Below are 24,404 nucleotides of genomic sequence, written 5' to 3' on the forward strand. Positions count from 1 at the left end.
CCTTGGGTGGGATAGTTACTCGTGAAGTAGCCCTGTGGGTACTCCTTGGGTGGAATAGTTATTAGTGAAGTCGCCTGTGGGTACTCCTCGGGTGGGATAGTTATTCGTGAAGTCGCCCTGTGGGTACTCTTTGGGTGGGACAGGTACTCGTGAAGTCGCCCTATGGGTACTCCTTTGATGGGATAGTTATTCGTGAAGTAGCCCTGTTGGTAGTCCTTGGGTGGGATAGATACTTGTAAAGTCGCCCTGTGGGTATTCCTTGGTTGGGATAGGTACTCGTGAAGTCGCCCTATGGGTACTCCTTTAATGGGATAGTTATTCGTGAAGTAGCCCTGTTGGTAGTCCTTGGGTGGAATAGGTGCTCGTGAAATAGCCATGTTGGTAGTCCTTGGGTGGGATAGGTACTCGTGAAGTTGCCCTGTGGGTTCTCCTTGGGTGGGATAGGTACTCGTGAAGTCACCCTGTGGGTGCTCCTTGGGTGGGATAGTTATTTGTGAAGTCGCACTATGGGTACTCCTTGGTTGGGATAGGTACTCGTGAAGTCGCCCTGTGGGTACTCCTTGGGTGGCACAGTTATTCGTAAAGTCGCCTGTGGGTACTCCTCGTGTGGGATAGTTATTCATGAAGTCGCCCTGTGGGTACTCTTTGGGTGGGATAGTTACTTGTGAAGTCACCCTGTGGGTACTCCTTGGGTGGGATATTTACTTGTGAAGTAGCCCTGTGGGTACTCCTTGGGTGGGATAGCTATTCGTGAAGTCGTCTGTGGGTACTCCTCGGATGGGATAGTTATTCATGAAGTCGCCCTGTGGGTACTCCTTGGTTGGGATAGGTACTCGCAAAGTCACCCTGTTGGTACTCCTTAGGTGACATAGGTACTTGTGAAGTCCCCCTGTGGGTACTCCTTTGGTGGAATAGGTACTCGAGAAGATGCGCTTTTGGAACTCCTTGGGTGGTATAGGTACTCGTGAATAAGTCCTGTTGGTATTCCTTGGTTGGGATAGGTACTCGTGAAGTAGCCCAGTGGGTACTCCTTGGGTGGGATAGTTATTAGTGAAGTCGCCTGTGGGTACTCCTCAGGTGGGATAGTTATTCGTGAAGTCGCCCTGCTGGTACTCTTTGGGTGGGACAGGTACTCGTGAAGTAGCCCTGTTGGTAGTCCTTGGGTGGGATAGATACTTGTAAAGTCGCCCTGTGGGTATTCCTTGGTTGGGATAGGTACTCGTGAAGTCGCCCTGTGGGTACTCCTTGGATGGGATAGTTATTCATGAAGTAGCCCTGTAGGTAGTCCTTGGGTGGAATAGGTGCTCGTGAAGTAGCCATGTTGGTAGTCGTTGGGTGGGATAGGTACTCATGAAGTCGCCCTGTGGGTACTCCTTGGGTGGGATAGGTACTCGTGAAGTAGCCCTGTTGGTACTCCTCGGTTGGGATAGGTACTCGTAAAGTCGCCCTGTGTGTACTCTTTGGGTGGGATAGTTATTCGTGAAGTAGCCCTGGTGGTACTCCTTGGGTGGGATAGATACTCGTGAAGTAGCCCTGTTGGTATTCCTTGGTTGGGATAGGTACTCGTGAAGTAGCTATGATGGTACTCCTCGGGTGGGATAGTTACTCATGAAGTCACCCTGTTGGTACTCCTTAGGTGACATAGGTACTTGTGAAGTCGCCCTGTGGATACTCCTTGGGTGGGATAGGTACTCGTGAAATCGCCCTGTTGGTACTCCTTGGTTGGGATATGTACTCGTGAAGTAGTCCTGTGGGTACTCCTTCGGTGGATTAGGTAGCCCTGTCGGTACTCCTTGGTTGGGATAGGTACTCGTGAAGTAGCTATGTTGATACTCCTCGGGTGGGATAGTTACTCATGAAGTCACCCTGTTGGTACTCCTTAGGTGACATAGGTACTTGTGAAGTCACCCTGTGGGTACTCCTTTGGTGGAATAGGTACTCAAGAAGATGCACTTTTGGAACTCCTTGGGTGGTATAGGTACTCGTGAAGAAGTCCTGTTGGTATTCCTTGGTTGGGATAGGTACTCGTGAAGTCGCCCTGTGGGTACTCCTTGGGTGGGATAGGTACTCGTGAAATCTCCCTGTTGGTACTCTTTGGGTGTCATAGGTACTCGTGAAGTCGCCAGGTGGGTACTCCTTGGGTGGGATAGGTACTCAAGAAGCAGCCCTGTTGGAACTCCTTGGGTGGGATAGGTACTCGTGAAGTAGCCCTGTTGGTACTTCTTGGGTGGGATAGGTACTCTTGAAGTAGTCATGTGGGTACTATTTGGTTGGGATAGTTACTCGTGAAGTAGCTATGTTGGTACTCCTCGGGTGGGATAGTTACTTGTTAAGTAGTCCTGTTGGTACTCCTTGGTTGGGATAGATACTCGTGAAGCCACCCTGTGGGTACTACTTGGGTGGGATAGGTACTCGTGAAGTCACCCTGTGGGTACTCCTTGGGTGGGATAGGTACTCATGAAATCGCCCTGTTGGTACTCCTTGGGTGGCATAGGTACTCATGAAGTAACCATGTGGGTACTCCTTGGGTGGGATAGGTACTCGAGAAGTAGCCCTGTTGGAACTCCTTGGGTGGGATAGGTACTCATGAAGTAGCCCTGTTGGTACTCCTTGGGTGGGATAGGTACTCTTGAAGTTGTCCTGTGGGTACTCCTTGTTTGAGATAGGTGCTTGTGAAGTAGCTATGTTGGTACTCCTTAGGGTGGATAGTTACTTGTTAAGTAGTCCTGTTGGTACTCCTTGGTTGGGATAGTTACTCGTGAAGTCGCCCTGTGGGTACTCCTTGGCCGGGCTAGGTACTCGTGAAGTAGCCCTGTTGGTACTCCTTGGCTGGGATAGTTAGTCGTGAAGTCACCCTGTTGGTACTCCTTGGTTGGGATAAGTACTTGTGAAGTCGCCCTGTGGGTACTCCTTGGGTGGAATAGGTACTCGTGAAGTCGCCCCTGTGGGTACTTCTTGGTTGGGATAGGTACTTGTGAAGTCGCCCTGTGGGTACTCCTTGGGTGGGATAGGTACTTGTGAAGTCGCCCTGTTGGTACTCCTTGGTTGGGATAGGTACTCGTGAAGTAGCCCTATGGGTACTCTTTGGGTGTGATAGGTACTTGTGAAGTAGCCCTGTTGGTAGTTCTTGGTTGGGATAGGTACTCGTGAAGTAGCCCTATGGGTACTCTTCGGGTGTTATAGGTTCTCGTGAAGTAGCCCTGTTGGTAGTCCTTGGTTGGGATTAGGTACTCGTGAAGTCACCCTGTTGGTACTCCTTGATTGGGATAGGTACTCGTGAAGTAGCCCTATGGGTACTCTTTGGGTGTGATAGGTACTCGTGAAGTAGCCCTGTGGGTACTCCTTGGGTGGGATAGTTATTCTTGAAGTAGCCCTGTTGGTACTCCTTGGGTGGGATAGGTACTCGTGAAGTAGCCCTGTTGGTATTCCTTGGTTGGGATAGGTACTCGTGAAGTAGCTATGTTGGTACTCCTCGTGTGGGATAGTTACTGTTAAGTAGTCCTGTTGGTACTCCTTGGTTGGGATAGATACTCATGAAGTCACCCTGTGGGTACTCCTTCAGTGGAATAGGTACTCGTGAAGTAGCCCTGTCGGTACTCCTTGGTTGGGATAGGTACTCGTGAAGTAGCTATGTTGGTACTCCTCGGGTGGGATAGTTACTCATGAAGTAGCCCTGTTGGAACTCCTTGGGTGGTATAGGTACTTGTGAAGTTGCCCTGTGGGTACTCCTTGGGTGGGATAGGTACTCGTGAAATCGCCCTGTTGGTACTCCTTAGGTGGCATAGGTACTCGTGAAGTCGCCCTGTGGGTACTCCTTCGGTGGAATAGGTACTCGTGAAGTAGCCCTGTCGGTACTCCTTGGTTGGGATAGGTGCTTGTGAAGTAGCCCTGTTGGTACTCCTTGGTTGGGATAGGTGCTTGTGAAGTAGCCCTGTGGGTACTCCTTGGTTGGGGTAGGTACTCGTGAAGTCGCCCTGTGTGTACTCCTTGGATGGGATAGTTATTCGTGAAGTAGCCCTGTTGGTACTCCTTGGTTGGGATAGATACTCGTGAAGTCACCCTGTGGTTACTCCTTGGGTGGGATAGGTACTCGTGAAGTCGCCCTGTTGGTACTCCTTGGGTGGCACAGGTACTCATGAAGTCACCCTGTGGGTACTCCTTGGGTGGGATAGGTACTCGTGAAATTGCCCTGTTGGTACTCCTTGGTTGGGATAGGTACTCGTGAAGTAGTCCTGTGGGTACTCCTTCAGTGGAATAGGTACTCGTGAAGTAGCCCTGTCGGTACTCCTTGGTTGGGATAGGTACTCGTGAAGTAGCTATGTTGGTACTCCTCGGGTGGGATAGTTACTCAGGAAGTAGCCCTGTTGGAACTCCTTGTGTGGTATAGGTACTTGTGAAGTCGCCCTGTGGGTACTCCTTAGGTGGCATAGGTACTTGTGAAGTTGCCCTGTCGGTACTCCTTGGTTGGGATAGGTGCTTGTGAAGTAGCCCTGTTGGTACTCCTTGGTTGGGATAGGTGCTTGTGAAGTAGCCCTGTGGGTACTCCTTGGTTGGGATAGGTACTCGTGAAGTCGCCCTGTGTGTACTCCTTGGGTGGGATAGTTATTCATGAAGTAGCCCTGTTGGTACTCCTTGGGTGGGATAGGTACTTGTGAAGTAGCCCTGTTGGTACTCCTTGGTTGGGATAGGTGCTTGTGAAGTAGCCCTGTTGGTACTCCTTGGGTGGGATAGGTACTCGTGAAGTAGCCCTGTTGGTACTCCTCAGTTGGGATAGGTACTTGTGAAATCGCCCTGTGTGTACTCTTTGGGTGGGATAGTTATTCGTGAAGTAGCCCTGTTGGTACTCCTTGGGTGGGATAGGTACTCGTGAAGTAGCCCTGTTGGTACTCCTTGGTTGGGATAGGTGCTTGTGAAGTAGCCCTGTTGGTACTCCTTGGGTGGGATAGTTACTCATGAAGTAGCCCTGTTGGTACTCTTTGGGTGGGTGGGTTTGTGGTTGGAGGGTGCTGTGGCACTGTGGGGGGGCAGCACCCATTATGTCATTCTTTCACTTCTCATCATGCTGTGATGCGGACCCTAAAACTGGATTTAAAGTCAGTGGAAGAGGCCTACTGCTCTGAGCCAATAAACTCGACAAATTGCAATTTATTAATCACCTAAACATATAAACTCTGTATCAGGAGAACAGATGACCATCGACCCTCTACCTGCCTCTTATACATCCAGTAATGAAAGCTTTGTTTGAAGGAGGAGCAGTTTGAAGCCTGGCTAGTGGTTTATTCCTGAAAGTGATGGACACTCTAGGGCTGTCCCTGCCCCGGGTGGCACCTCAGACAGTTACCCCAGCACCATCCTGGGCACTTGTGTGACCCCCGAGCACAGGGACGTGTGCACTGGCTGTGCCCTCTCCCAGCACAGCGCGGGTCGTGTAAGTCATGTCCAGGGCTTTAAGTGGGCCGGGTCCTGCCGGTGCTGGGCACTGGCGCTTCTAAAAAACAGGTGAAAAAGTCATAACCCAGCATGAAAGAAGCAGCAGGATTGGCCTGAGCGGGTGAAAAGCCGCAGAGGGGGGAGTGGGAGCCTGCACTTGGTGATACTCAGCAGGGCGGAGAGTTCTAAGTGCGGCTCGGACCGCCGGCCAAAGCGACATGCGCACTTGGAGTGCACTCCTTCCCCCACACCCCGTGACACGGAGAATGCTAGCCCCACCCTACCTAAGCGGAAAAATAAAATGATAATAAAAATGCTTTCATTATCACTTTATTTTTATGTTTCCCTGCTTCCTCTTTTCAGCAGGGGGGCGAAACTCCTGTGCCATAGCAGAGGGGCCCCCTCTGCTCAACAAAGCTGCTTGCGTTCTGCTGTCTCCATGAATTCAGGGCACATTTTTATCAGAAATGGCATGCTCACAGCAATTGTTTTACAGCAAATGTGTAATTACACCTGGTAGTAATAGTATACGGTTTGGAATTTTGTGGGCAGGAAGCATAATGTACAGCTCCCAAAATTACGCGTCCACACTGGTGTAATTTACATTTGGCCCAGGCCTGCTTATGTGTGGGGTTAGCCTTACTGATTGCCATCCTCCTGACTCTTTGCATTAGAAGATGCCTGCTCATATTAAGCCTGGCGCGAGGTTTCTGGCCAGCCTTGATGAAACCTAGGGAACTGGCCCCATCCTGTTGTGAAGCTCTGACCCGGTATCTGCCTTATCAGCATTAGAAGGTGAAAGTACCCTGAGCCCTGCGTAACAGAGACAAATCAAGGTACCCCCAAGCACCTTGCAGATTCATGGGTCATAGATGCATCGGGTACCACAGACCCCTGGTGTAGCCATGACGGTGCTCCCCCCACAGATCTCTGAAGAACAGACCGTCTGCCGTTCTTTGTCTCAGGGAAGAACAAACGGAGACTTACACAACTTTCAGAATCTGCCCAGAACTTTCTCTTCAGTAGAAAGCGGAAGAAGTTCTCAGTATCTATGGCCCTGGCCAGCTCCTGGGGATGTGCCACGTGGGAGACCCCCCTTTTCAGGGTGCTCTTTCAGCCCAGGCCTGTTCCCAGGCGGTGGCCAAGGCTGTGCTCAGAAGCCTGAGGCCGGCGCTATTAAATGTCAGCGTGCCGAATACCAAGGCTCTTTAATCCCTCCCCAGGCTCACCCACCCTTCACCTCAGGCCTCTTCTTCCTTTATTTATGACAATTGTTTTCGTCTTTATCTTCCTCTTTCCTTCCCTTTTGTGTTTTTGTCCCTTTCTGGCTCTCAGGAAATGTCTGAAGAGGTGAGATAGGAACTGGGCCCTAAAACTGAGTGCTGTGGTTCCCACCAGCGACCACCGGGTGAAACTCAGCACTGCCTGAAAGTATCTGTGAGATAGGGGCCTCAGCACATCCTGCCGGGGCCCGTATTACTTCATGCCGCCACTGAGCGGCGCTGTGTGCTTGGACAGAAGCTGCCTCACTCACGACAGCAACAAGTGACCTGTGTTCTTGGTTTGCAGGGCTTCCCCGGGGACATCGGGCCGCCAGGACTCAATGGGCCGGAAGGCGTGAAGGTGAGTAGACATCTGCATGCTGGGATTGTGAAGGGGGCAAATCACGGGACCTCTGGATGCATGGATTTTAAAAAGACATTTCTGGCACGTTTAAATTGAGATATATCCCAGAGACAAACTCTGAAGGGTACTTCTAGCTGCAGGTTCCTGACCTGGTGAATATTCACCTGACTTCAGACTGGATCTGGAACACACAAAAGCACTACCCCTCCATCCGCTAGGTGGCGCTGTGTGGCTTCACACTCACATCATTCTGCTCCGGCCTCCAGGCGCTTTGACATAGGTTCCTTTCTTTCTGAGCCTTCGGATGCAAATCCGGAGCTCTGCTCCTCTCGCCTTTGACAAGTCTATTTTTCCGAATTTCTTTTTTTTACCAGTGTGCAAGGGAAATATGTTACCTCCCCAAACAACAGGGTTTAAACTTTGGAAGTACTCTCACAAACACGTCTGATCGACCCCTATGAGGAATGCATGTGGTGCAAGTGGTCGGAACACGACTCCAGGGCCTATTGTGACTGTGCCCTGATGAATCTAAAACCCTCTTGAAATGCGAGACAAAACTCTACACGCAAAAAACAGAAAGACCATGCATGCGACTGTCCCAAGTCGAGAGAAAGATGCTGTTCCTGCTCCCAACGTTGTTCGCATGGCAGATCCTCAAAGAAGAAGTCAAAGAAGAAGCACAAGAAGTCCAAGCGAGATTCGACCCCTTCTTGCCACTCTCCAACTCCAGGGAGAGTGCAAGGGCTTCGAGGTGCTAGGAGGTTTCCTGCCCGAACTCTTGAGTCAATTCCGACTTAGGTCCTAATGCAGCCTGAATTTCCAAGTCCATCTGCAACTTCGCAGCAAATGAAGACCTCTAGGAGGCCATGTTGCACATATGTGGCTCCCTCAGGTGCACCTTCGGGCCTCAAGGAGCTGGAGACACCGACTTCGGTCTGCCCTGCCATTGATGCACCTTCTGCACATGCCTGTTTTGCAACAGGAAGTTCAGGCCTTTTAGCCAAAGGAGCCATTGAGGGACCCGGCCTTGGAAGTAGGAACTGGAGTTACTCCTGCTACTTCCTTGTGCGAACAAGGGCTGAGACCTTCGGCCTATTTTAGATCTGCCCCCTCCTAATGCCCTTTTGCAGGACAGGCTCAAGCTGCTCTCGCTGGCACAGACTCTGTCTGCCTTGGATCCTGGTGACTGGATGCTAGCACTGGACCTGCATGAAGGACACTTTCCATATTTCTGTCCTGCAGGCCCACAGGTGTTATCTGTGGTTCACAATGGGCTACTAGCATTTTCAGTTTGCGACGCTCTATTTTGGCCTTACCAGTGACCCTTGGGTGTTCAGGAAAGTGATGTCCGTGATCGCAGCACACCTTCCGAGCTCAGGTTTGCCAGTGTTCCCATACCTCTACGACAGGTTTACTCCAGGCATAAACCTCCTGATGATGGTAAACTTCCTAACATCATTAAAGTTCACTATTAATGTGCGGGAATCACATTGGAGTGATCCGGCACGGTGCAGTTTCGTGCTTACCCCCGAGAGCAGAAATTCCGGGCATCCGGCTACGATCCTGATGTTTCAGCCTCTGTCCTACCTCTCCTTAAGGATGGCTTTGAAACTGCTGGAACTTTTTGCCCCTTCCATCCTGCAAGTGGACCACGCAGGAGGGGACATACAAGCTCTGCAGCGCCCTCGGAAGCCCTGTGGGCACAGCACTGGTGCAGAGGTATAAGGAGACTGCAAATGATGTACACTAGTGACTATACCCGCGAGTGGGCCGGTGGCAATCTTCCTACTTCACCCAGAGCCGACGGTGGTCCTGGATGCATCACCACTGCCTTGGGGAGGCCGCCTGGGAGAAGAGGAGAAGAATTCTGCCTCCACATGAATTTGTTGGAGTTTCGGGCCGTCCTCTTGGCATTGAGAGCCTTCCTCCCACCTATCGAGGGTAGGATGGCACAGATACTCACAGATAGCCCTACCATCATGTGGTCCTGCAGCAAGCATTGTGAAGTAGGGTTTTGGGCCGTGTGCTAGGAGGCTCTGCTTGTCTGGAGGTGGCTGACTCACTAGGGCATTTCTTTAGTTATGAACCACCTTCTGGGATCTCGACAGGGCAGACACTCTTACCCTCCCACAACTAGCAGATCACGGAGGGCAGTTACTCCTGAAGGTGGTGCAGGCCATTTTCCAGCAATGGAGAGAACCCTGCCTCGGGTCTTTTCACCACCACCAAGAATGCACAATATCAATGTGTTTGCAAGCTAGAGATCCTAAGAATGCTCTCTCTTGGAGACACATTCCACCTACAGCGGAACTCAGCACTCCTGTATTCCTTTCTTTCTCTACACGTCTTCGTTCAAGCTCTGAAGACGATCGAGACTGACTAAGCCCAAGTCATTTTAGTGACTTCAGATTAGGCCAGAAGGGTGTCATGTGCAGAGATTATGGACATGAGCATCTGTCCTCTGATCAAGCTGCCACTGCAGGAAGATCTACTGTAGCAGCAACAAAGCATTGTCCTGTACTCAGGTCTCTGCGCTCTGCCCCTCGGTGCATGGAGATTGAGTGCCAAATGCTTGTCTCTTTCCGTTTTCCTCTTGAGGTTGTCGATGTTCTTCTGGCAGCCAGGCGTCCATCTGAGAACAAAATTGTGGCCTGCAGTGGCACCTGTCAGATTGACCCGTTTCAAGCCAAGCTCTCTGTAGTTTTGTTGTTCCGTTTGTCGTTGGCCCAGCAGGGACTTTTTAGAAACCCTGTTAAAAGCTTTTGGTAGGTTCTTTGCCATTTTTGAGGTTGCTGGATCAAACTTTTTTTGTATGAATCACCTGTTGTGATGAGATCGCCTAAAGGTTTATGACATATGTTTTTACCTAAATCCTTTGAGATGCCACAGTGGGACTTGAAGTTGATTTTCACTTTTCTAATCTGCCCCATTTGAACTAAGACACAGTTCTCAACTTAGTCACTTGACCCTGGAAGTGGCCTTTCTGGTTCGATAACGTCAACTCGTCATGTGAGTGAGCTGCAGGCATTCTCAGTCCCTCGGCACTACACTGCGTTTGTTCCAGAGAAACTGCTGCTGAGAACTCACACTGTATTTCAGCCAAGAGTGGTAACGCCCTTCCAAGGTGGACAGGCTATGACCCTTCTGATTTTCTTTGCCGGCCTCACCTCTCAAAAGGGGAGAAGGGAGTCCACTGTTTGGATCACAAGAGAGCCCTCTGTTTCTACATTGATCGTTCCAGGGACCATCATGGACAAACAACTCTTTGTGAGCTTATCGGGCAAAGAAAGGGAAAGCTGTGCAGAAAAGAACCATGTCTAGGTGGATAGTCCTCAGCAGTACAATGTGCTACACGCTCGCTAAGAAGCAGCCATCTGAGAGATTATGGGATCGTTTCACTCGAGTTAGGGCTTACTACTGCCTTAGCACATGAGTGTCTGCCTACATATCTATCAGGCTGCCACATTTGCATCAGTACGCAACTTCACAAAGCACTATTGCCTTGGCAGTCAGGCCCGTCGGGATGGGACTGCTTTGGTATCAGTTCACAAGGTGGGGAATCTGTGATTAGAAGTATCCATCAGCTGAACAAGTTACTTTTCTTCGGTAACGCTGTCTCTGGCGGATACTCTATCTTACCACAGATCCTTCACCACCCTCCCGCCTCCCCGTTCTGTGGAGTGGATGCTTCTCGATCTAAAAATGGCCCAAACTAGAGGTCTGCATGCACGTCACGCTCTGCATGTGAGGGATCAGACCAGCTTTGGAAAGTAATTCACGTCTGCACATCTGAGATGCGCTTATTATGTGTCCCGGCTCGTCACTTTCAGCGAGGAACGCCTTGGTGCGCAGCCACACTTCACCACCGTCGGCACACCAGAGCACTGGGTTGAGTGTTCTGGATCCAGTCTCACGCCTGGGAGAATACTCACAAGGTGAGGAATCTGCGGTTAGATACGGTATCCACCAGAAAGAGTTACCGAAGGTACAGAACTTGATCCTATAGCCCTTCAGCACGTTTCCTGTTAAATCACACAAAAGGTGACTTTTTAATACAACTTAGTAAGTAGATCGGTCAGTTGAGTCCCCTGAAATACATTAATGGTTCCAGTAAGACCACATAACCAGAGCTCATGTTCCTGTCGAGATGTGACCAACAGAACAGCGATTCTTGCAGCTTTTAATGTCTGTACGTCTCGGTTTTATTAATGAGAAGAGAGCTTGATCTGCCCAGGACAGTCTTCAAAGGGACCCCAGTGGTGGAAGGAAGGCTCCAGCTGGTGTCCATTGAAGTGTCTTCGGTCACTTTGAGTCTTCTGAGGGTGCCCAACCAGTGATTGCTTTCAGACAGAAATTGAGAGTTTGCCACCAAAAAAAAGGCTCTTCGCACAAGGTGAAGATCCATATTCCAAGCAGTGTGAGAATCACGAGGGCTAGCAGTGAAACAGAGAACGGAAATTTCAACTACTCCTTACCCTACGTCAACAAAAAGTCCATATCCTGCAAGTATATGGGAGGGGAAGAAACTATATGAGCAACGTGAACTTTCTTGTGTGAATGAAATGATGGTTATCCTAACTCTGCTGCTGTTAAACTATTACTGTACTAACAGCACCAGGTTCCCTGGAAACAATATCCATGTGTGCCTGGATCAAACCTGAATTTCTGGAAGTCCTCTGAAGATGCTTGCTCCACCTTCTTACCCAGATCCAAGCACCAGCACAACCAGGCTTTCCAAGGTGGCAGCCCTCCCTGCTTCCTCTCCAGGCCCAGGACTACCTGACCAGGTCTGCAGTGAGTGTGAGGGTCCCTGGAAGTCCCCCATACGAACCTAAGACTGCCAGGATACCTTGTCCTTGCAGGCCATGGGGTGTCTCCGTGTGGCTAGGCAGAGGCACAGACCCCCCTGTTTGTGTTGAGGTGGAAGACAGAGGTCCTTGGGGTGTAAGGAGGGAGGGATGTGACCTCTTTGTGTTGAGGTGGCAGACAGAGGTCCTTGGGGTGTAAGGAGGGAGTGCTGTGACCTGTTTGTGTTGAGGTGGCAGACAGAGTTCCTTGGGGTGTAAGAAGGAAGGAATGTGGCCTTTTTGTGTTGCGGTGGCAGACAGAGGTCATTGTGGGTGTCAGGGGAGAGCGGTGTGGCCTGTTTGTGTTGAGGCGGCAGACAGAGTTCCTTGGGGTGTAAGAAGGGAGGAATGTGGCATTTTTGTGTTGAGGTGGCAGATAGAGGTCATTGTGGGTGTCAGGGGAGAGCGGTGTGGCCTGTTTGTGTTGAGGGGGCAGACAGAGTTCCTTGGGGTGTAAGAAGGGAGGAATGTGACATTTTTGTGTTGAGGTGGCAGATAGACGTCATTGTGGGTGTCAGGGGAGAGCGGTGTGGCCTGTTTGTGTTGAGGTGGCAGACAGAGGTCATTGGGGTGTAAGGAGGGAGGGGTGTGGCCTTTTCTGTTGAGGTGGCAGACAGAGGTCCTTGGGGTGTAAGGAGAGAGAGGTGTGGCCTGTTTGTGTTGAGGTGGTAAGCAGAGGTCCTTGGGGTGTAAGGAGAGAGGGGCGTGACCTGTTTGTATTGAGGTGGCAGGCAGAGGTCCATGGGGGTGCCAGGAGAGAGAGGTGTGGCCTGTTTGTGTTGAGGTGGCAGACAGAGGTTCTTGGGGTGTAAGGAGAGAGTGGTGTGGCCTGTTTGTGTTGAGCTGGCAGGCAGAGATCAGTGGGGTGTAAGGAGGGAGGGGTGTGGCCTTTTTGTGTTGAGGTGGCAGACAGAGGTCCTTGGGGTGTAAGGAGGGAGGGGTGTGACCTGTTTGTGTTGAGGTGGCAAACAGAGTTCCTTGGGGTGTAAGGAGGGAGGGGTGTGGCCTTTTTGTGTTGAGGTGGCAGACAGAGGTCCTTGTGGTGTAAGGAGGGAGGGGTGTGGCCTTTTTGTGTGGAGCTGGCAGGCAGAGATCCATGGGGTGTAAGGAGGGAGGGGTGTGGCCTTTTTGTGTTGAGGTGGCAGACAGAGGTCCTTGGGGTGTACGGAGGAAGGTGTGTGACCTGTTTGTGTTGAGGTGGCAGACAGAGGTTCTTGGGGTGTAAGGAGGGAGGAATGTGGCATTTTTGTGTTGAGGTGGCAGATAGAGGTCATTGTGGGTGTCAGGGGAGAGCGGTGTGGCCTGTTTGTGTTGAGGTGGCAGACAGAGGTCATTGGGGTGTAAGGAGGGAGGGGTGTGGCCTTTTCTGTTGAGGTGGCAGGCAGAGGTCCTTGGGGTGTAAGGAGAGAGAGGTGTGGCCTGTTTGTGTTGAGGTGGTAAGCAGAGGTCCTTGGGGTGTAAGGAGAGAGGGGCGTGACCTGTTTGTGTTGAGGTGGCAGGCAGAGGTCCATGGGGGTGCCAGGAGAGAGAGGTGTGGCCTGTTTGTGTTGAGGTGGCAGACAGAGGTTCTTGGGGTGTAAGGAGAGAGTGGTGTGGCCTGTTTGTGTTGAGCTGGCAGGCAGAGATCAGTGGGGTGTAAGGAGGGAGGGGTGTGGCCTTTTTGTGTTGAGGTGGCAGACAGAGGTCCTTGGGGTGTAAGGAGGGAGGGGTGTGACCTGTTTGTGTTGAGGTGGCAAACAGAGTTCCTTGGGGTGTAAGGAGGGAGGGGTGTGGCCTTTTTGTGTTGAGGTGGCAGACAGAGGTCCTTGGGGTGTAAGGAGGGAGGGGTGTGGCCTTTTTGTGTGGAGCTGGCAGGCAGAGATCCATGGGGTGTAAGGAGGGAGGGGTGTGACCTGTTTGTGTTGAGGTGGCAGACAGAGGTCCTTGGGGTGTAAGGAGGGGAGGGGTGTGCCCTTTTCGTGTTGAGGTGGCAGACAGAGGTCCTTGGGGTGTAAGGAGGAAGGTGTGTGACCTGTTTGTGTTGAGGTGGCAGACAGAGGTTCTTGGGGTGTAAGGAGGGAGGGGTGTGGCCGTTTTACATTGAGGTGGCAGACAGAGGCTCTTGGGGTGTAAGGAGGGAGGGGTGTGACCTGTTTGTGTTGAGGTGGCAAACAGAGTTCCTTGGGGTGTAAGGAGGGAGGGGTGTGGCCTTTTTGTGTTGAGGTGGCAGACAGAGGTCCTTGTGGTGTAAGGAGGGAGGGGTGTGGCCTTTTTGTGTGGAGCTGGCAGGCAGAGATCCATGGGGTGTAAGGAGGGAGGGGTGTGGCCTTTTTGTGTTGAGGTGGCAGACAGAGGTCCTTGGGGTGTACGGAGGAAGGTGTGTGACCTGTTTGTGTTGAGGTGGCAGACAGAGGTTCTTGGGGTGTAAGGAGGGAGGAATGTGGCATTTTTGTGTTGAGGTGGCAGATAGAGGTCATTGTGGGTGTCAGGGGAGAGCGGTGTGGCCTGTTTGTGTTGAGGTGGCAGACAGAGGTCATTGGGGTGTAAGGAGGGAGGGGTGTGGCCTTTTCTGTTGAGGTGGCAGGCAGAGGTCCTTGGGGTGTAAGGAGAGAGAGGTGTGGCCTGTTTGTGTTGAGGTGGTAAGCAGAGGTCCTTGGGGTGTAAGGAGAGAGGGGCGTGACCTGTTTGTGTTGAGGTGGCAGGCAGAGGTCCATGGGGGTGCCAGGAGAGAGAGGTGTGGCCTGTTTGTGTTGAGGTGGCAGACAGAGGTTCTTGGGGTGTAAGGAGAGAGTGGTGTGGCCTGTTTGTGTTGAGCTGGCAGGCAGAGATCAGTGGGGTGTAAGGAGGGAGGGGTGTGGCCTTTTTGTGTTGAGGTGGCAGACAGAGGTCCTTGGGGTGTAAGGAGGGAGGGGTGTGACCTGTTTGTGTTGAGGTGGCAAACAGAGTTCCTTGGGGTGTAAGGAGGGAGGGGTGTGGCCTTTTTGTGTTGAGGTGGCAGACAGAGGTCCTTGGGGTGTAAGGAGGGAGGGGTGTGGCCTTTTTGTGTGGAGCTGGCAGGCAGAGATCCATGGGGTGTAAGGAGGGAGGGGTGTGACCTGTTTGTGTTGAGGTGGCAGACAGAGGTCCTTGGGGTGTAAGGAGGGGAGGGGTGTGCCCTTTTCGTGTTGAGGTGGCAGACAGAGGTCCTTGGGGTGTAAGGAGGAAGGTGTGTGACCTGTTTGTGTTGAGGTGGCAGACAGAGGTTCTTGGGGTGTAAGGAGGGAGGGGTGTGGCCGTTTTACATTGAGGTGGCAGACAGAGGCTCTTGGGGTGTAAGGAGGGAGGGGTGTGACCTGTTTGTGTTGAGGTGGCAGACAGAGGTCATTGTGGGTGTCAGGGGAGAGCGATGTGGCCTGTTTGTGTTGAGGTGGCAGACAGAGGTCCTTGGGGTGTAAGGAGAGAGGGGTGTGGCCTTTTTGTGTTGAGGTGGCAGACAGAGGTCATTGTGGGTGTCAGGGGAGAGCGATGTGGCCTGTTTAAGTTGAGGTGGCAGACAGAGGTCCTTGGGGTGTAAGGAGAGAGAGGTGTGGCCTGTTTGTGTTGAGGTGGCAAACAGAGGTCCTTGGGGTGTAAGGAGAGAGGGGCGTGGCCTGTTTGTGTTGAGGTGGCAGGCAGAGGTCCTTGGGGGTGCCAGGAGGGGAGTGGTGTGGCCCGTTTGTGTTGAGGTGGCAGGCAGAGGTCCTTAGGGTGTAAGTAGAGAGAGGTGTGGCCCGTTTGTGTTGAGGTGGCAAACAGAGAGGTCCTTGGGGTGTGGGGAGGGAGGGGTGTGACCTGTTTGTGTTGAGTTGGCAGACAGAGGTCCTTGGGGTGTAAGGAGGGAGGGGTGTGGCCTTTTTGTGTTGAGGTGGCAGACAGAGGTCCTTGGGGTGTAAGGGGGGAGGGGTGTGACCTGTTTGTGTTGAGGTGGCAGACAGAGGTCATTGTGGGTGTCAGGGGAGAGCGGTGTGGCCTGTTTGTGTTGAGGTGGCAGACAGAGGTCCTTGGGGTGTAAGGAGGGAGGGGTGTGGCCTTTTCTGTTGAGGTGGCAGACAGAGGTCCTTGGGGTGTAAGGAGAGAGAGGTGTGGCCTGTTTGTGTTGAGGTGGCAAACAGAGGTCCTTGGGGTGTAAGGAGAGAGGGGTGTGGCCTGTTTGTGTTGAGGTGGCAGGCAGACGTCCTTGGGGGTGCCAGGAGGGGAGTGGTGTGACCCGTTTGTGTTGAGGTGGCAGGCAGAGGTCCTTGGGGTGTAAGGAGGGAGGGGTGTGACCTGTTTGTGTTGAGGTGGCAGACAGAGGTCATTGTGGGTGTCAGGGGAGAGCGATGTGGCCTGTTTGTGTTGAGGTGGCAAACAGAGGCTCTTGGGGTGTAAGGAGGGAGGGGTGTGACCTGTTTGTGTTGAGGTGGCAGACAGAGGTCATTGTGGGTGTCAGGGGAGAGCGATGTGGCCTGTTTGTGTTGAGGTGGCAGACAGAGGTCCTTGGGGTGTAAGGAGGGAGGGGTGTGGCCTTTTTGTGTTGAGGTGGCAGACAGAGGTCCTTGGGGTGTAAGGAGGGAGCGGTGTGACCTGTTTGTGTTGAGGTGGCAGACAGAGGTCCTTGGGGTGTAAGGAGGTGGGGGTGGCCGTTTTACGTTGAGGTGGCAGACAGAGGTCCTTGGGGTGTAAGGAGAGAGAGGTGTGGCCTGTTTGTGTTGAGGTGGTAATCAGAGGTCCTTGGGGTGTAAGGAGGGAGGGATGTGGCCTTTTTGTGTTGAGCTGGCAGGCAGAGATCCGTGGGGTGTAAGGAGGGAGGGGTGTGGCCTTTCTGTGTTGAGCTGGCAGGCTGAGATCCGTGGGGTGTAGGGAGGTAGGGGTGTGGCCTTTTTGTGTTGAGCTGGCAGGCAGAGATCCATGGGGTGTAAGGAGGTAGGGGTGTGGCCTTTTTGTGTTGAGGTGGCAGACAGAGGTCCTTGGGGTGTAAAGAGGGAGGGGTGTGGCCTTTTTGTGTTGAAGTGGCAGACAGAGGTCCTTGGGGTGTAAGGAGGGATTGGTGTGGCCTTTTGTGTTTAGGTGGGCAGACAGAGGTCCCTGGGGTGTAAGGAGGAAGGGGTGTGGCCTTTTGTGTTTAGGTGGCAGACAGAGGTCCTTGGGGTGTAAGGAGGAAGGGGTGTGGCCTTTTGTGTTTAGGTGGCAGACAGAGGTCCTTGGGGTGTAAGGAGGTAGGGTTGTGGCCTTTTCGTGTTCAGGTGGCAAACAGAGGTCCTTGGTGTGTAAGGAGGGAGGGGTGTGGCCTTTTTGTGTTCAGGTGGCAGACAGAGGCCCTTGGGGTGTAAGGAGAGAGGGGCGTGGCCTGTTTGTGTTGAGGTTGCAGGCAGAGGTCCTTGTGGGTGCCAGGAGGGGAGTGGTGTGGCCCGTTTGTGTTGAGGTGGCAGACAGAGGTCATTAGGGTGTAAGGAGAGAGGGGTGTGGCCTTTGTCTGTGGACATGCTCCCCAGGTCCCTGTGAGTGGAGTGAGACAGTCCAACCATCACAACCCCCCTCCCTGTTTGTGATGGGTGAACCCATGGCCCTCCGTAAACAGACCAGCCATCAGACAAGTCCTCCCCCTGTTTTTGCTGAGATGGCAGACAGGAGTCCTTGGGGATGTCCTTGGAGAGTGTTGTGGTCGTCACACAGTCTCCCCTGTTTGTGCTGAGGTGTCCTTGGGGTGTCAGGAGAGAGTGTTTTGTCTGTCACACAGTCCCCCCTGTTTGTCCTGATGTGTCCGCCAGGGGTCCTTGGGGTGTCAGGAGAGAGTGTTTTGGCTGTCACACACTCCCACATGTTTGTACTTAGGTGTCCTGGGGGTGTCAGGAGAGTGTGTCGTGGCTGTCACACACTCTCACATGTTTGTGTTGAGATGATTCCAGCTGCCTCCTCATGTAAGCGGACTTTGGAAGCCTCTGCGACTCTGACTCAAAGGACACTTACAGCAGCCCCCGTCCTCCTGTCGGTCCCCTGTCACATCCCTGTCTGACTGCAGTCTTTCATTCCTCCTCAGGGGAAGCCTGGAGCACAAGGTTTACCGGGACCGAGAGGACAGCCAGGAAGAGAGGTGAGTCTTTCCCTACAGACCAGGCACCGCTGACGTCCCTGGGGTGCAGATGTCCTTGGGGTGCAGATGTGGCCCTGTGTGGCAAGGGTGTGACAAGCACACACCAGCAGACGTGACAAGCACACACCAGCAGACGCAATAAGCACACACCAGCAAACGCGACAAGCACAGACCAGCAGACGCAACAAGCACACACCAGCAGACGTGACAAGCCCACACCAGCAGACGCGATAAGTACACACCAGCAGACGTGATGAGCACACACCAGCAACTGTGACAAGCACACACCAGCAGACGTGACGAGCCCACACCAGCAGACGCGATAAGGACACACCAGCAGACGCGATAAGCACACACCAGCAGTCGTTACAAGCACACACCAGCAGACTCGATAAGCACACACCAGCAAACGCGACGAGCACACACTAGCAGGCGTGACAAGCACACACTAGCAGACTCGATAAGCACACACCAGCAGATGTGACAAGCACACACCAGCAGACATGATAAGCACACACCAGCAGACGCGACAAGCACACACCGGCAGACGCGACAAGCACACACCGGCAGACATGACGAGCACACACCAGCAGATGCGATGCGCACACACCAGCAGACGCGATGCGCACACACCAGCAGACGCGATACGCACACACCAGCAGACGTGATAAGCACACACCAGCAGATGCGACAAGCACAAACCGGCAGACATGACAAGCACACACCAGCAGACGTGACGAGCACACACCAGCAGACATGATGAGCACACACCAGCAGACGCGATGAGCACACACCAGCAGACGCGATGAGCACACACCAGCAGATGCGATGAGCACACATCAGCAGACGCGACGAGCACACACCAGCAGACACGATAAGCACACACCAGCAGACGCGACAAGCTCACACCAGCAGACATGATAAACACACACCAGCAGACGTGACAAGCACACACCTGCAGATGCGATAAGCACACACCAGCAGACGTGACGAGCACACACCAGCAGACATGGTAAGCACACACTAGCAGACGCGATGAGCACACACCAGCAGACATGATGGGCACACACCAGCAGCCGCGACAAGCACACACTGGCAGACGCGACAAGCACACACCAGCAGAGGCGACAAGCACACACCAGCAAACGCGACGAGCACACACTAGCAGGCGTGACAAGCACACACTAGCAGACTCGATAAGCACACACCAGCAGATGTGACAAGCACACACCAGCAGACATGATAAGCACACACCAGCAGACGCGACAAGCACACACCGGCAGACGCAACAAGCACACACCGGCAGACATGACGAGCACACACCAGCAGATGCGATGCGCACACACCAGCAGACGCGATGCGCACACACCAGCAGATGCGATACGCACACACCAGCAGACGTGATAAGCACACACCAGCAGATGCGACAAGCACAAACCGGCAGACGCGACAAGCACACACCAGCAGACGCGACGAGCACACACCAGCAGACATGATGAGCACACACCAGCAGACGCGATGAACACACACCAGCAGACGCAATGAGCACACACCAGCAGATGCGATGAGCACACATCAGCAGACGCGACGAGCACACACCAGGAGACGCGACGAGCACACACCAGCAGACGTGACAAGCACCCACCAGCAGACACGATAAGCACACACCAGCAGACGCGACAAGCTCACACCAGCAGACATGATAAACACACACCAGCAGACTTGACAAGCACACACCGGCAGATGCGATAAGCACACACCAGCAGACGTGACGAGCACACACCAGCAGACATGGTAAGCACACACTAGCAGACGCGATGAGCACACACCAGCAGACATGATGGGCACACACCAGCAGCCGCGACAAGCACACACTGGCACACGCGACAAGCACACACCGGCAGACGCGACAAGCACACACCGGCAGACGCGACAAGCACACACCGGCAGACATGACGAGCACACACCAGCAGATGCGATGCGCACACACCAGCAGACGCGATGCACACACACCAGCAGACGCGATGCGCACACTCCAGCAGACGCGATACGCACACACCAGCAGACGTGATAAGCACACACCAGCAGATGCGACAAGCACAAACCGGCAGACGCGACAAGCACACACCAGCAGACGCGATGAGCACACACCAGCAGCCATGACACGCACACACCAGTAGACGTGACAAGCACACACCAGCAGACGTGATAACCACACACCAGCAGACGTAACAGGCACACACCAGCAGACGTGACAGGCACACACCAGCAGACGTGACAATCACACACCATCAGACGTGACAGGCACACACCAGCAGATGCGATAAGCACACACCAGCAGACGTGACAAGCACACACCAGCAGACGTGACAACCCCACACCAGCCGAGGCGATAAGCACACACCCGCAGACATGATAAGCACACACCAGAAGACATGATAAGCACACACCAGCAGACGTAACAAGCACACACCAGCAGACATGACGAGCACACACCAGCAGACGTGACGAGCACACACCAGCGGACGTGATAAGCACACACCAGCAGACATGATAAGCACACCAGCAGACGCAATAAGCACACACCAGCAGATGTGACAAACACACACCAGCAGACGCGATAAGCACACACCAACAGACGTGACAAGCACATACCAGCAGACGTGATGAGCACACACCAGCAGACATGACAAGCACACACCAGCAGATGTGACGACCACACACCAGCAGTCGTGCCGAGCACACACCAGCGGACGCGATAAGCACACCAGCAGACGCAATAAGCACACACCAGCAGATGTGACAAACACACACCAGCAGACGCGATAAGCATACACCAGCAGACGTGACAAGCACATACCAGCAGATGTGATGAGCACACACCAGCAGACATGACAAGCACACACCAGCAGAGGCGACAAGCACACACCAGCAGTCGTGCCGAGCACACACCAGCGGACGCGATAAGCACACACCAGCGGACGTGATAAGCACACACCAGCAGACGTGACAAGCACACACCAGCAGACATGATAAACCCACACCAGCAGGCGTGATTAGCACACACCAGCAGACGTGACAAGCACACACCAGCAGACGTGATTAGCACACAACAGCAGACGTGACAAGCACACACCAGCAGAGGTGATAAGAACACACCAGCAGACTCGATAAGCACACACCAGCAGACGTGACAAACACACACCAGCAGACGCGATAAGCACACACCAGCAGACGTGACAAGCACATACCAGCAGACGTGATGAGCACACACCAGCAGACGTGACAAGCACACACCAGCAGATGTGACGAGCACACACCAGCAGTCGTGCCGAGCACACACCAGCGGACGTGATAAGCACACACCAGCGGACGTGATAAGCACACACCAGCAGACACGATAAGCATATACCAGCAGACGTGACAAGCACACACCAGCAGACATGATAAGCGCACACCAGCAGACGTGATTAGCACACACCAGCAGACATGACAAGCACACACCAGCAGACGTGATTTGCACACAACAGCAGACGTGACAAGCACACACCAGCAGAGGTTATAAGAACACACCAGCAGACTCGATAAGCACACACCAGCAGACATGACGAGCACACACCAGCAGACGTGACGAGCACACACCAGCGGGCGTGATAAGCACACACCAGCAGACGTGATAGGCACACACCAGCAGACGTGACAAGCACACACCGGCAGACGTGACAAGCACACACCGGCAGACGCGACAAGCACACACCAGCAGACGCGACAAGCACACACCGGCAGACGCGACAAGCACACACCAGCAGACGCGACAAGCACACACCAGCAGACACAATAAGCACACACCAGCAGACTCGATAAGCACACACGAGCAGACACGATAAGCACACACCAGCAGACGTGACAGGCACACACCAGCAGACGTGACAGGCACACACCAGCAGACGTGACAAGCACACACCAGCAGACTCGATAAGCACACACCAGCAGACATGATAAGCACACACCTGCAGACGTGAAAAGTACACACTATCAGACATGATAAGCACACACCAGCAGATGTGAGAAGCACACCCCGGCACATGTGATGAGCACACACAAGCAGATGTCATAAGCACACACTCTAGCAAACGTGAAAAGCACACATCAGCAGATGTGATAAGCACACACGCTACATAATGGTAACTCTAAACCTCGGCATGTTTGGTATCAAACGTGAGAATCATACCCCAATACCGTTGTCAGTATTGGTTGTATGATTCCATGCACTCTGGGGGCTCCTTGGAGGACCCCCAGCATTGCTCCTACCATTCTTCTGGCCACACATCAGACAGGTTTCTGCCCTCCTGCTGCTTGACCAGCTCAGGCAGAGGAAGCCAGAAGAAAGGATTTCCTTTGGGAGAGGGCGGTAACACCCTCTCCCTTAGAAATAGGTGTTGCAAGGCTTGGGAGGGGTAGCCTCCTTAAGCCACTGGTTTGCTTTGAAGGGCACACTTGGTGCCCTCCTTGCATAAACCAGTTTGTACCAGCCCAGGGACCCCTCTTCCCTGCTCTGGTGCGAAACTGGACAAAGGAAAGAGGAGTGACCACTGCCCTGTCCATCACCACCCCAGGGGTGGTGCCCAGAGCTCATCCAGGTGGCCACTTGGTTCTGCCATCTTGAATCAAAGGTGGGCAAAGGCCCCTGGGAGCATCCGAGTGGCCAGGTCAGGTAGGTGGTCCTGCCAGTTGACCAATCCCGCTTCCTGGGCTATTTAGGGTTTCCCTCTTGGGTGAGTCCTCAGATTCAATGTGCAAGATTCCAGCAGGACTCCTCTGCATCGTTTACTTCATCTTCTGGCCTCACTTCACACTGTGTCTCAGGCCCACTTAAATGTGTGTCTCAGCCCTCGCTTCACTGTGTGTCTCAGGCCCGACTTCACTGTGTGTCTCAGCCATCGCTTCACTGTGTGTCTCAGGCCCTGCTTCACTGTGTGTCTCAGCCATCGCTTCACTGTGTGTCTCAGGCCGTGCTTCACTGTGTGTCTCAGGCCTCGCTTCACTGTGTGTCTCAGGCCCCGCTTCACTGTGTGTCTCAGGCCCTGCTTCACTGTGTGCCTCAGGCCCTGCTTCACTGTGTGTCTCAGGCCCACTTGAATGTGTGTCTCAGCCATCGCTTCACTGTGTGCCTCAGGCCCGCTTCACTGTGTGTCTCAGGCCCACTTGAATGTGTGTCTCAGCCATCGCTTCACTGTGTGTCTCAGGCCCTGCTTCACTGTGTGTCTCAGGCCCACTTGAATGTGTGTCTCAGGCCTCGCTTCACTGTGTGTCTCAGGCCCTGCTTCACTGTGTGTCTCAGGCCCACTTGAATGTGTGTCTCAGGCCTCGCTTCACTGTGTGTCTCAGGCCCTGCTTCACTGTGTGTCTCAGGCCTTGCTTCACTGTGTGTCTCAGGCCTCGCTTCACTGTGTGTCTCAGGCCTCGCTTCACTGTGTGTCTCAGGCCCGCTTCACTGTGTGTCTCAGGCCTCGCTTCACTGTGTGTCTCAGGCCTCGCTTCACTGTGCGTCTCAGGCCTCGCTTCACTGTGTGTCTCAGGCCCACTTGAATGTGTGTCTCAGGCCTCGCTTCACTGTGTGTCTCAGGCCCTGCTTCACTGTGTGTCTCAGGCCCACTTGAATGTGTGTCTCAGGCCTCGTTTCACTGTGTGTCTCAGGCCCTGCTTCACTGTGTGTCTCAGGCCTTGCTTCACTGTGTGTCTCAGGCCTTGCTTCACTGTGTGTCTCAGGCCTCGCTTCACTGTGTGTCTCAGGCCTCGCTTCACTGTGTGTCTCAGACCTCGCTTCACTGTGCGTCTCAGGCCTCGCTTCACTGTGCGTCTCAGGCCTCGCTTCACTGTGCGTCTCAGGCCTCGCTTCACTGTGCGTCTCAGGCCTCGCTTCACTGTGCGTCTCAGGCCTCGCTTCACTGTGCGTCTCAGGCCTCGCTTCACTGTGCGTCTCATGCCTCGCTTCACTGTGCGTCTCAGGCCTCGCTTCACTGTGCGTCTCAGGCCTCGCTTCACTGTGCGTCTCAGGCCTCGCTTCACTGTGCGTCTCAGGCCTCGCTTCACTGTGCGTCTCAGGCCTCGCTTCACTGTGCGTCTCATGCCTCGCTTCACTGTGCGTCTCAGGCCTCGCTTCACTGTGCGTCTCAGGCCTCGCTTCACTGTGTGTCTCAGACCCTGCTTCACTGTGCGTCTCAGGCCTCGCTTCACTGTGTGTCTCAGGCCCTGCTTCACTGTGTGTCTCAGGCCTCGCTTCACTGTGTGTCTCAGGCCCTGCTTCACTGTGTGTCTCAGGCCCTGCTTCACTGTGTGTCTCAGGCCTCGCTTCACTGTGTGTCTCAGGCCCACTTGAATGTGTGTCTCAGGCCCTGCTTCACTGTGTGTCTCAGGCCCTGCTTCACTGTGTG

The 24,404-nt window shown here is 53.5% G+C and overlaps 1 protein-coding gene across 1 annotated transcript in view; it reads left to right on the forward strand.

Annotated features, from left to right (window-relative positions):
- Positions 1–24,404, forward strand: part of COL27A1 (collagen type XXVII alpha 1 chain) — a 1,169,012-nt gene that overhangs the window by 636,291 nt on the left and 508,317 nt on the right. The window contains exons 20-21 of the mRNA XM_069236924.1: positions 7,000–7,053; positions 17,917–17,970. Of these exons, the coding sequence (XP_069093025.1) occupies positions 7,000–7,053; positions 17,917–17,970 (108 nt within the window). The remainder of the gene's footprint in view (positions 1–6,999; positions 7,054–17,916; positions 17,971–24,404) is intronic.

The sequence above is a fragment of the Pleurodeles waltl genome, chromosome 6, assembly GCF_031143425.1.
Source record: "Pleurodeles waltl isolate 20211129_DDA chromosome 6, aPleWal1.hap1.20221129, whole genome shotgun sequence".
Taxonomy (NCBI): Eukaryota; Metazoa; Chordata; class Amphibia; order Caudata; family Salamandridae; genus Pleurodeles; species Pleurodeles waltl.